Source organism: Trachurus japonicus, chromosome 23 (assembly GCF_045865225.1).
Source record: "Trachurus japonicus isolate A0001 chromosome 23, Traja_1.0".
NCBI classification, from domain to species: Eukaryota; Metazoa; Chordata; class Actinopteri; order Carangiformes; family Carangidae; genus Trachurus; species Trachurus japonicus.
Window position 1 is genome coordinate 3,915,552 of NC_140929.1, and position 13,533 is coordinate 3,929,084.

Genomic DNA, 13,533 nt, shown 5'->3' on the forward strand with positions numbered 1-13,533 from the left:
GATGAGCGACGGACACGGCGGCGGCGGCGTCTCGGCACCTTGAAGCGGCAGACGAGCGCCGGAGAGACGGAGCGGTAGAACTCCGGCAGCATCTCGTGGCGAGTGGAGACGACGGCGTCCAGACACTTGGCCGCCGCCCGGCGAACCTTCCAGCTCATGTCGTCGTCGTCGCTGTACTCGTCGTCGCTGCCTGAACACACACAAACACACACAGATGATTGATTCATCTTAATAATATGAATATTTACAGACATTTTAAAGGGATACGCCAACTTTTTTTTTTTCGTGTCTTGCCTCACTCCCGAGTCCATGACCAGCAGATAGACACCATCCTTTCCACTGTGCGTGCAGTAACAAGGGAGATAGAGCCGTATCGCCCGTAATTAGCTTAGCTCAAACACTGGAAGTGTATGGGTAGTGTTCAATTCATTTTAGCTCTAAACTCTGTAAATATATCACTTTATCCACATTTCAAACATGTTTAGGCGAGAAAGTAGCCGTTTAGATCAGCAGTGTGTCGTTAATTTGTCTAAATACCAGCTGTTTACAATTTTGTTCGGACGAATTCGGCGCTACTCAAGCTAGCCGTTGTGACCAACGCACTTCCGGTTACTTTCACAAAATAAAACACCCGTTGCCCTTTACATACAGAAAACCGTGACGACAGAATTTGTGCTTTTACTTTGAAATAGGAAGCTAACCGACCCTCGATGTAGCTAGCTTGAACCAAAATAAACCGTCTTTGCTTGAACCCTCCGTTTTGACCGATCTCGTCCCGTTAGCAGCATTTGACCGCTCAAGATGCCTTACCGGAGAGTTTTGTCAGCTCTGAGACGGAGATCGGCCCGCCGGTTTCCGTTTAGAGTTGCTGAAGAGTTTCTCTGACGACTTTAGGTGGAGGCAGGCTAACGCTACCCATACACTTCCAGCGTTTGAGCTAAGCTAATTACGGGCGATACGGCTCTATCTCCCTTGTTACTGCACGCACAGTCGAAAGGATGGTGTCTATCTGCTGGTCGTGGACTCGGGAGTGAGGCAAGACACGTAAAAAAAAAAAAAGTTGGCGTATCCCTTTAACATTTATGAGCTTTAATTTTCACAGTTTGGACTGAAAATGAGTTTTTATAAACAAAACAAATCAACAGATCGATGATAATAATAATATTTACAGGTGTGTGTGTCTGTGAGTGTGTCTGTGTGTGCGTTACCTTGGTAGTCTTCGTCGTTCTGCTCTGCGTCCATGGCGTTGTCGTCCTCGTCCTCGTCGTCGAAGTTGTAGTTGGGGTCGTAGGTCAGGTAGCGGAGGCAGATGGAGATGACGGTCGGGACGTGAGGGTAGACTTCTTTAGGACACCTGACACACACACACACACACACACGCCAATCAGAGGAAAGCAGGCGGCTGCGTAGCGGTGGAAATGACCGTACAAGACGACTGAGGAGTAAAAATCATCTGCAAGTGTCCAAACCGACACAACGGTGAGTAAAAGCAGTGAAATGTGCATCAATATAATATCTTTAATCTTCCTGTGGCTTTTTATTGTCGTTTTATTTCTTGGCACTTATTGTTATTTCTTGTGTATTTTAGTATTTTAACTTTATCCTTCACTCGTCTACACTGTGAATGAGTCAATTCCTCCAAGCGATGAATTACTGAACGTACAGGTGCGTCTCAACACATCAGAATATCATGGAAGAGTCCGTTTCCAGTTGTTCAAGTCAAACAGCCCCAAACAAGTGTTGAGAAAGACAGCAACAAAAACAAAAAAATGCTAAAAATTCGAACATGCTAGACTTTCTGTCGGGACGTCGCTGCTCGTCAGTTCTGTTACACAACACGTCTGTTCAGTCCCGACGCTGGAAACGTGTCAGCCACAACAAAACGGTGTGAAAATCGACCTGAAGACGTATGTGTGTCATATTTTCAATTTCATTTTATGGAAATAAAAAGTCATCATATTTATCTGAGTATTTATGTTAATGAATGAAAAAGCCATTAGTTGTGTGGCAACATAGAAAATTGAGGATGTGATGCATCAATCGAATAATCGAATCGTAGACTCTGTGAATCGAATTGAGTCGTGTGGCCGGTGAAGATGCATCTTGAATCTTCAGAGAAAAAGGCCACCGCTCATCCGTGGGCAAAATACTTCGAAGAGGTGCTGGAGCTGAACTTTGAAACTCAATCTTGATTCTCGAAAACTGCAAATAGTGATTCATTTGCTTGTGAAGTTAAAGGGACAACGAGGAGTTTTGGAAAAGCGAAGTGTTTTCACACTACATTTATGAGCCTCCGCGCACCGTGAAATTCTTTGACCGGCGCAAGACAGACTCATGTTTTCATTCATCAAGAATTAAAGTCGGAGGTTCGAAGACGATCACATACCGTCGTAGTTCCGACCATAAACGGTGATTCAGCGGCGTTATTCTCATGACTCGCCACGAAACCGAAAGTAAGGACCACCACCACTAATAATAACAAAATAACGATAGAGACAAAACGATATATTTATCGAAAATGGGCCCATTAACAAGTGTGGGTAGCGTAGATTCATCCACATTAATATGAGACTTTTTTATAACCAAATAGAAACTCCTCGTTGTCCCTTTAATTAAATCGAAATTACAAATTAACCAACTCATCGTTTCAGCGTTGCGTGTGTGTGTGTGTGTGTTACCTCCTGACGAAGGACTCGAAGGCCTGGATGCAGTATTCTCTGAGCTCGTCGTCGTCTACGTTGCAGAACTTCACCACCAGAGGGATGATCTTCTCCAGATACTCTCCTGGAGACGGAGACGACACAGACGTCAACCAATCAATCAATCAATCAATCAATCAAGCTAAACACTGGCTTAAGCAGCAGCAGAAACATGACCATTAACTTCTCTCAAGTCACTGTCAATACAGCATTTTACTAATGTTTAATGTATTTAATTTGTGCAATTTCTTAATCAAAATTTTGTAGCTGTGTTTATTTATTCATGATACCTATTCACTGTATTTGTATTATTGCACTTATTGTATTCAGTATCTTTTATCCTTCTTTAGCCTGACCAGGGACAAAGACGGCACATTAGCTGCAGCGAGACGTCTTTTATGCATCGCATTTTTCATTCTTTGTGGCAATGTTGTACTGCATGTATCGTCCCTGTTAAATAAACATTAAAATAAAATAAAACTCAATGACATGGACGCTCAGTCTCTCCCTCACCGATGCGGTGCCCGGCCTGGCGGCTGATGGCGGCCGTGCACTGGATGTAAGTCCTGGTGGTCGACATGTTGTCGTTCCGGCCGAGCTCCGTCAGCAGGTGTTCGATCAGGTCGATGAAGACGAGGTTCCCACAGGACATGACCAGGTGGCCCAGCGCCATGATGGTCCGCTGGGGGACGAGGACGACAATAAAAACAACGACAACGACATCATCATCACAGGTTGCCATGGAGACGTGAGAGAGACGGGGAGAAGGAGAGACAAGCTGCGTTCGAAATCTACTCATTCACTCACTCCCTCTCCCCTACATCATGTATATGACGTAGGGAACGACGGGAGGAGAATTCGGACACTACACGGTAATTTTCTGGACGTGGTTGCGTCAGCAGATGCGCCAAGAATCATGTAAACAAACCGGACACATAAAATAAAATAAGAAAAACCGGACACTTGTGGGAACATTTTAGGATGTGGTTCTGCGTGGTTGTGTTTCTCGGACAATAAACTGTTGAAATATCGGAAGTTTGGTTTGGTCGACTACTGTTGTGTGTCCCGACCGTGAACTGTGGCTATTAGCTTAGCTCGTTAGCTCGTATTTACTACATATTCTACTACAGTTTCTTAATTAGATTGATTTAATGCTGCCTGTTGTTATTGTTCGGATGCTGCTGCCCAACTCCTGCTCCTCGGGCGAGGCAAATGGAGCGAAGGCAAATACGTCCGAGGAGTTTACTGGTAAATAACCTAAAGAAATCGTAGCTAACATGCTAATTAGCTTGCCCCTCTTCTCTGGCAAAACACGACCGCATTGCATTGTGGGAGACCTACAAACTCTGGAGTAGTGAAAAAGGTGACAACATACAAAACTAAAACCCTCCTCATTCACTTCTACTACCCTGGTTGACATAAAAAAGGTGACTGTAGCCAAAAGGTGACCAATTTGCAGTAGTGTACATCGCTTGTTCACTCAATTTTGCGGTGCATTGTGCGTGTTTTGTCATCCACTACATAGCGGATAAAATTAATCACGGAGAATTCGAACAACACTATATAGTTAGTGCACTACATCCGTGATAGGGGGCGATTTACAACACAGCTACAGAGAGAGAGACACACACCTTTCTGACGGCCAGTCTGGGCGAGGTGAGCTGAGGGAGGAGACAGCTGAGGATGGAGGGATGGAAGTTCACCAGCAGACCGCCCTGTCTGCACACACACACACACACACACACACACACACACACACACACACAGAGGATGTTTATTAATCCAGTTTCATTATAAACTGAGACGTGACTTCATCATTACATCTGGATCTACAGCAGCTGGAGAGTTTAAAGGACAATTCTGGGCAAATTCAACTCGGGGCTGTATGTTCCTAACATTTTAGGTCTAAAAGAAGGAATCTGAAGATTTTCAGTTTAATTGCTCCTGTTTTGCGGTGGTTGTGTCTGTCCCCGCATCGCATCGGGTGAGGGATCCCTCCTCTGTTGCTCACCCTGAGGTTTCTCCGATTTTTCCCTGTTAAAAGGGTTTCCCATGGAGTTTTTCCTCAGTCGATGTGAGGGTCTAAGAACAGAGGATGTTGCTACGATGCCATGTAAAGCCCTTTGAGACAAACTGTTTTAAAAACGGGCTATACAAATAAAATTGCCTTGCCTTGCCTTGCTTTGCCACGGCAGCAATGAATGGGAGCGGATGCAAGTTCTGTTGCTTAGGCTGTTTACATCCCTCAAAGCCGCAATTGTTTTCCACAGACAGCGTCAGATGGCGACTCAAACATGCACCGAGAAGTTTATTCACTTCAAGCAAGTCAAGATATTGTTGATATTCCTGTGTTTATGACACAAACGGGAGCTTCCCACTGCACCTGAACACACCGAGCGTCAACTTGGTTCTCGCGCGAGACTTTGAATCAGATCTAGTTTTACAAACATGTCGGCTTGCTTGAAGTAAATAAACTTCTGGCTGCATGTTTGAGTCGCCATCTGACGCTGTCTGTGGCTTTGAGGGATGGAAACAGCCTAAGCAGCGAGAACTTCAATCCGCTCCCATTCATTGCTGCCGTGGCGATGCGGGGACAGACACAACTACCGCAAAACAGGAGACATTAAACTGAAAATCTTCAGATTCCTTCTGTTAGACCTAAAATGTTAGGAACATACAGCCTGAGTTGAATTTGCCCGGACACACACACACACACACAGAGAAACAAACAGGTGTGTTACCTGCAGAGCATGTCGGCCATGATGTCGAGCGCCTCCAGCTGCACCGAGACGTCTTCCTGTTTGGCGATGGCGCTCGTCAGGCGACCGGTTATCTTCTTACAAACACTGGCAGCTAAAGCAGAGCCTGAAGGGGGGGGGGGGGAGGAAGGGAGAGAGGGAGAGGGAAAGAGGGAAAAAGGAAAGAAAGGAGGAGAGAGGGAAAGAGGGAGGGGGACACAGGTGTAGAAAGGTGAGGAGACAACTCTGTAGTATTAGTACACTAGTACTATGTAGTGTACTTTGTGTATAGTGTGTACTATAGCAGGGTATATACAGGAATCTTGAAGTTAATTCTAAAACCTTTTTAAGACTTTTTCAAGACCTTCTCAATATTTTTCAATACCTCACCGCCACTTCAAGCTGTAACCATTTACATCAGTGACACTTTTAACTTAACAGTTTTAGTTTGTGATAAAGACTATAGACCACTATGATACAACAGAATTCAAAATAGGCTGGGATAATAAATCAAAGGCAAAGTTTATAAAAAAAAACATTGCTCCACTCTCAAAAAACAAAAACAACAATCTTCTTTTCTTTTTTTATGTACCGGTTCATCTTTGTTTTTTAATAAAATGAATAAATTCACACACTTCTACAATGTTTTTTAGGACTCAAACTCTTGGACGGCTAATTCAGAAAAAATACCTTCAAAATTTAAGACTTTATAATGTCGTGAAAAGACTTTTTAAATACTTTTTAAGGGTCTTAATTTTCCCAAAATTGATTTATCACCATTTAATACTTTTCAATTCCCCGCGGATAGCCTGTATAGTGTGTGTAGTATAGTGTGTAGTTACCGCTAGAGGCGGGCGGTAACTCTCCGATCACCGTCTTGAGGCCGATGGAGGAAATGTCTCTGAGCTGCTCTTTGTCCGACAGCATGTTGGTGCAGAGCGTGTCCACGATCGTCTCCACCTGGTACTCCTTCACCTTGCTGACCAGCGGGCCCAGGCTGACGAAACAAACACACAGGAGGTTACACACACACACACAGGAGGTTACACACACACACACAGACACACACACAGCTAGAGACAGGTGAATGTGTTGTGTTTTTTTTACCATTTGACGGCCAGGTTCTGAACTTCTCCGTTCTTGTCTTCCAACAGTTTGAGAATCATCCTCACCACCTGTCAATCAATCAATCAATCAATCAGAAATCAATGGATCAATTCACAGGTTTTATTATTTATTTACGTCAACCAGCAGATAAATTCACAGCTTCTTAACACAGACCAGAGTCCCCAGTACAAACTGATACCAACCAATTCAAACTTAATTAATCAATATGGATAATAAGCAACCAGTCTGAACCAGTACTGATCAATATGGGACAGTATTGATCAATATGTACCAGTATTGATCAGTATGGGACAGTATTAGACAGTATTGATCAGTATGGACAACTATGGCATTAGTTCTCAAAATGGGGTCAAGGGGGTCCCCAGTTTTTCTTGAAATTCTACCACTTTTTTCTAGAGTTTTTAAGGTTTTTGGAGACATTTTTACAACTTTTTTATATATATAGTTTTATGGGGGTTTTTTTTAGAAATGTTGTAGTTGTTTTTTTTTTTCTTTTTGAGAAATTGTACAACTTTTTTCAGAAATTGTAAGATTTTTCTAGAATTGTTCTTGAGAAATTCTACTACTGTTTTCTAGAAATTCTTTAACTTTTTTTTTTTAGAAATCTTACCACATTTTACTTGAATTAAAAAACTAGAAGTGTTTAAACGTTTTTGGAGAAATTGTACCACTTTTTCTCAGATATGTCTCTACCATATTTACAATAAAAATTCACACTATTGGCCCTAAATTGAACGTACATTGACTAAAAAAGTAACGTTCTTCAGTCTCAGAACAAATATTTGTGTATTTCTTTCAAAATTTTGTCCGGTGGGGGTCTGTGGTCTAATTTGTGTCAATTTAGGGGTCCATGGTGTAAGAAAGTTTGAGAACCACTGCACTATAGGGCAAGCATAAGCCAGTATTGATCATTATGGGACAGTACGGATCAGTATGTGAACAGTATTGATCAGCATGGACCAGTTTGGACCTGTATGAACCGACCTTCCTCTCACTGTCGTCGTCCAGTTTGATTGAATCTTTCTGTAGTTCCGTCATCAGGTCGTTCGTGGCCATAAACCTGCAGAGAGACGAAAACAACTGTGAGTTTTCACCTGATCAATCAATGGATCAATAACAGCAGAACAGAATCACACACACACACACAGTCTGAGAAATGAGACTAAAACCCGAGGCCTCATCTGCTCCAGATGTTTTCCCTCCATGTCAGAACACGTCTGAGCCGTCGGGCGTAGAGAAACGACCGTTTGACAGTTGGTAAAAAATGTGAAGTGGTGATGATTTTCAAAATAAAACTCACACACTCAGCTCACATGGCCCTTTTTTTTTTTTCTTTGTTTAAAAACCGGGGGAAAAGGACAAACAAAACTCAACAGAGGTCGACCTTCACCACCTCATGCCTCAGGTGGGCGGAGCCTGTTGACGCCTGGAAGCCGACGCTCGGGGCTAAAAGAGGACGACTTCGGAGCTACATTTACATTACGGGCTTTTATTGTGACACAGATTTATTAACAGAGACAAAAGGGTAAAATGGCAGAGGAGATAAAATGGGTGACACGACGGCCTGAGGTCGAAAAAGAAAAAAGAAAAAAAACACGAAGCGACTTCTTAAACCTTCTTCTTCCCTCATCAACATTTCTGCCTCTTATCTGCTGACTCCACGTCCAGGAAGAAAAAAAAAGAAAACGTCTGAAGCTGCAGCTGCACACAAGCACATTAAAATCAACCGAGCAGCAGAGTGATGGGTTTGACAGCTCGACAGCTCGACAGCTCTGCAGCGAGGAATTCAGCTGTGAACTGAACCGAGCGGCGGCGGCGGCGGTGTCACCTGCTAAACAGAAAGTGTAATTATGACGCCGCCGAATGAAAACGACTCTTTCAGCTTCGCATGTTCAGGGTCAACGGTGATGATGAAGGAGGAGGAGGAGGATGAAGGAGGAGGAAGAGGAGGAGGCGGCGGCTGTCAGCAGTGATGAAGTGATTAGTTTTGCTGCCAACGTCCTCGAGCAGTTTTGACTCGAGGCTGAAACTCGTCTCTTAAATTAGATTTTTTTTTTTTCCCCTTAACGGACTCAACTGTCTCTGTTCGCTGCTTCGGCTTTAATAATATGTCACTACTAACACACATTAGTATTATTGTTTAAACACACACAACGTCAGCTGAGGATCATATCCTACAGGAATATGATCAAAAACGTGATCATTAATTAAAAAAAAGAAAAGAAAAGTGAAGCATCAACATCTGGAGCTGCAGCCGTTCAACTCATTATTCAGTTACAGCCCCAAACTGAAAAGTAAAAATGATTATTCACACTGAAACTGATCAAAACATGATGTTTTCTGCTCAATTTCAGTTTTTAAGTTTCATAAATGTGACAAAACAAAGGATAAATGATTTAATTTAAGGAAATATTGGCAGAAAAAACAGGAATCTGTAAGATTAAACAAGATGCAGATCGATTTGAACCGGGTCTGATCGGTGATTGATTGATTTCTTTGACATGTTAGAAATGTCGGATGATCGCAGGTCGAGTTCAGACTTGATAAAAAATGTAAAAGATTATTTTAAAGACACAGGAGGAGAGGGTTTGTTTGATTTTGTTTGAATATCTAAACATCTGCTGCTCTTATGTGATATTAAATTCACATATAATGTCATTTAAGTTCATTGGTTTAAATAAAACGCTGTGAAGAGAAACTGTGATATATTTTTCCTGGTGTTTCTCTGACCAAATGACGAGTCAATTAACTGAAAAAATATCAGACAGATTCATCAATAATTCAAATGACTTCTATAATAATTGCTATTATCTTCTGTGGTTTCACTAGGTTTGAAAACTACAAACTCAGATTAAAGGTTTCATCAAAATAAAACCAGGAAAAAAGTATTTATGAGCTCCAACTTGAACTCTTCACTGAAATAAAGCAAATTTCAATAAACAGCCGTTTTCTGTCTCATCAGAAATGTGTAAAACAAAAACAAAAGAGGATAAAATCAGCACAATGAGCAGTAATGAAGCGCGTTATTAAATTATTGATCAGCATCAACCACCAGCTTCTTCAGAGCTGCATCAGCGTCTCTGGTCGAAGCTCCAAACAAACACACAACCAACCACCAGCTTCTTTTCACCAGGACGACAACGTTCAGTTAATCTGTCAATTATTTCCTCAATCAATTGATCAATTATTGGTTTTTGTCCAGGAAACTGATAAATGTTTAGCTCGACCAGGTTACTGTCAGAGACGTTCACATCTGAGGAGCTGGAAAACAACATGTTTGATTAAAAATACAAAGAAATCAAGTTGCTGTTTTATTTTCTGTCAGTCGACTAATTGATTTATCAACTAGTGCAAAACTGTTTCTTGTTTTCACTTTGATATGAACTGTTTTTAACTTTATCTTTGATTGCTCTAAATTCTGTTTTACTGCGATTGCCTGTAGCACTTTGAGATTTTTTTTTTGTTACAAACTAATACATGTATTATCATTATTATTAAAACTACAACCAGCTCCAATTGGGAGATACTTTCAAAATAAAAGTTTTAGATAACGGTGGCACTGCTGCTGCTCCTTTAAACCCTCCGTCCAGTGATGAAGCACCTTTGTTTCCTTCTTTTAAAGTTCATCGTCATCATCAAAGTTTGTGCAGTTCATTCTGATAAAGGTCAAGAGCCCATACGAACAGTGACTATTATCATTTCTCCTGTTTGTACTGAACATTTAAAAGAAAAGACTTTAATCTGAGTGTAGTTTCAGGAGAACGACCCACTGTCCTTTGGTTCAAAACAAACTGAAGGCTGTTTCTGAGGCTTCAGTTTTTATCCAAGTCCGATCATGTGCACGTCTTCCACAGTTTCATCTTTTCAGAACTAAATTCCCTCTTTGTGTTTTTCTTTTTTTTTCTTCCTGTTGAGCTGCAACAAAACCAGAGTAAAATCTGAGACCAAACAGGTTTCAGACTCTGATGGAGATCCACTTGATTTAACTCACGCTTCAGATTAATTGCTTACACTGGAAATACATTAGATCATTAATAGCCACAATGAACGGGCCAATTGATCTCATAATCAATTATTAATTCTGTCTATTCGTTAGAGTAAATATCTAGAATTGCTCGTCATAACTCCTCAGTCTGTCTGTGGTTAAACTCTAAACTCTAAATGATTTAAGTGGCGTGGACAAAATAATAGGAACACAACAACACATACTACATCCTCCCATATACGAGTCGAAAAACTTCTTTAACACAAACTAAACGCAACAACATCCACGGAGGAGGATTTGTGTGTTCCTTTTAAAGTGACAGCTGGGTGTAAAGCTTCTCTCTTTCTCTGTTTAATGACTCGGGAATCTTTTTTAAATCTAAAATCAATACTGGATAAACTACTTGAGATTGTGTGTAAAGCTAATCTGATGTAGTGCATTGCATCACACATCCTCACTTACATGCACATAGCATAATGCTTGTCCCATCTTGTTTGTTGATATATGTATTGTGTAGTGTTCATTTTGCCGGAGCCTTTAAATGAGATTTTGTTCTCAAACATTTTACCTGGATAAATAAAAGTTAAAGGGATAGTTCAACATTTAGTCAGATTCTCCTGTCACCATAATCCCTATAGTCAAAGCAGTACCTGTTCATTACCTTTAATTATCAGTGCACGTTGTTTTGAGATCCGCTGCTATGACTATAGGGATTGTGGCAACAGGAGAACTTGCCAAAAAAATGTAGAACTACCCCTTTAATACAAGTACACCTTTCACTTTAAATAACAATCTGGTTTTCGGTCTGAATTTATTCTGTTTACATCCAGTGACGTCTGCAGCCACCACCTCACCTGTTCCTGTCTGTTCACCTGTTGTCGCACCCACCCCCCCCCCCCTACCACCAAAATAATAAAAACAAAAAAACCAACACCATGTCACAAACAACCACATCATTGTTGGCTTGAGTTAGCAGTTAGCTGCCATGCTAACTTCGCACGTAAACGCCTATAGCCGGCCGACACCGTAAACAACACTGTGTAGTAGTAGTAGACGTTAGCTGACATCACGCTAGCTTGCGGCATGACAGTTAGTTAGAGCTAAGCTAAAGCAGCTAGCACACGGTTACCTGGCTGCGACTCTCCTGTAACGTTGTTTTTTTTTTTTTAGCACCGTCACTTGGTGGTTAACTAAGTTTAAAAAGCCCAAACGTTAACTAATAACCACTAACTAGCTGGTTAGTTGACTCGCTGGTGTGACGTTGATCATCAGACAGGTGGCAGCAGCAACAGCAACAGCAACAGCAGGCTAATAGTCAGTCAGTTAGTTAGCTAGCTGTTAGTTAGCATCAGGCCTGACAGCGCCGGCCACTGTTTTTAAACTCTTCGTATGGACACTTAGTTTGAGCTATAATATATATGTGTTATTTATTTATATATTCGTTTATTTTTTACCTGAAATCCTTGTCGCTGGAGGTCATTTTCTCCAGCAGGTTGGAGATGTGGTAGGAGGCGCTCGCCATGTTGCTGTTAGCCGTTAGCCGATAGCCGATAGCCGTTAGCCGTTAGCCTCCTGCTAGCACTGTGTTCCGCTGCTGCCGCTGCTGATGTTGGTCGGTCGGTCTGGTGCTGCTGCTGCTTTCTGCTTGCTGCTTGCTGCTGTTTCTGTATTTTTCCCGAGGTAAAGCGAAGTGTGCAGGTCTAGTCGTGGTTCTTGGTTGTGCAGCTGCCGCCTTCTTTCTTTCTTTTTCTTCTTCTTACTTCTTCTCTTCTCTCCTCTTTTCTAACGTTACAGCAGCGACTAGTGTCTGCGCATCCCCGGGCGCGACGGACGAGACGACGCGGAGTTTTGGTGTGTTTGGTTTGAATGGAGCTCCCGTTTCTCTCTCCGCAGAGGGGCGGGGTTTAGGTAGTTAGTTAACGGGGGACTGGACTGGACCGACTGGACGCTGCGGGGTCAAAGGTCAGAGTTTGGACCGGTTGTTTTTGATTTTTAACACTTTTTTTTGTCTCTTTCTGAATGTCTAATTATGTCAACAGTGATGGAGAGTGTCCTACTCCACCAGGGGGGCGGGGACAAGACATTGTAAACATTAAAAGGTTTGACCCCAACTGATACTTTCACCCGTTCATTTCATATATTTACTGTTTCAGAATCAAAAAATACTAAATTAATATGGTAAAATAAAATGTAATAATATAAATCCACGTTTAAAATATAAAAAGTACATCCTGTTGATAAAGAAAACATATAGTTAAAGCAGAAGTAAGCGGAATATTTGTGTTAATATAAGTCTTAAATAGTTCTATCTTCCGACAGCAATCACTTATATAGAGTGTTTGGTCCGAAACACGGGTCTGTCAGTCACTCTGCTCTGCTGTAAACCGAGGAGAAAACTTTCCTTGTATCCTACAACCTTTATCCAATGAGGAGAGAGAACGGCATAAAGGGGCAGTCCTCTCTGTGTGTGCAGCCAAGGGATGCGTGTGAATGTGGTGACGTAGGGACTCCATCCGCTGACAGGAAGTTAGCCAAAACGACCAGATCGCTTACTTCTGCTTTAAGAAAGAGAAATGTCAACAGTGATGGAGAGTGTCCTACTCCACCAGGGGGGCGGGGACAGACATTGTAAACATTAAAGGTTTGACCCCAACTGATACTTTCACCCTTTCAATTCATATATTTACTGTTTCAAGATTCAAAATTCTTTATTTGTCACATGCATAGTTAAAGTGTACACTTACAACAAGCAGTGAAATGAAATCCTGACTACACCCCCCAGACTGTGCTGTCCCTCATATAAAAACATGTTAAAAGACATTTTAAATATAAATAACATTAGATAATAATAACAACAACAAGATAAGGTTAGAAAATAATTTCATTAGTGCAGCAAGTAGGCATTTCAGTATAAAAACATCCAAGTTTAAAAAGCAGATCAAGTGCAAACCAAAGGGCATAAAGTGCAGAGGGCAAAAATTCA

General features: G+C 41.7%; 1 protein-coding gene across 1 annotated transcript in view; it reads right to left on the reverse strand.

Annotated features, from left to right (window-relative positions):
* cand1 (cullin-associated and neddylation-dissociated 1) overlaps positions 1-12,290 on the reverse strand; it is a 31,453-nt gene extending 19,163 nt beyond the window's left edge. Inside the window, exons 1-10 of the mRNA XM_085769032.1 lie at positions 12,005-12,290; positions 7,550-7,625; positions 6,545-6,612; positions 6,280-6,434; positions 5,441-5,564; positions 4,331-4,418; positions 3,213-3,381; positions 2,679-2,784; positions 1,209-1,354; positions 39-190 (exon numbers count right to left, since the gene is read on the reverse strand). Coding sequence (XP_085625158.1) covers positions 39-190; positions 1,209-1,354; positions 2,679-2,784; positions 3,213-3,381; positions 4,331-4,418; positions 5,441-5,564; positions 6,280-6,434; positions 6,545-6,612; positions 7,550-7,625; positions 12,005-12,072 — 1,152 coding nt within the window. The 5' untranslated portion in view covers positions 12,073-12,290. The remainder of the gene's footprint in view (positions 1-38; positions 191-1,208; positions 1,355-2,678; positions 2,785-3,212; positions 3,382-4,330; positions 4,419-5,440; positions 5,565-6,279; positions 6,435-6,544; positions 6,613-7,549; positions 7,626-12,004) is intronic.
* Between the last annotated feature and the right edge of the window lie 1,243 nt (positions 12,291-13,533).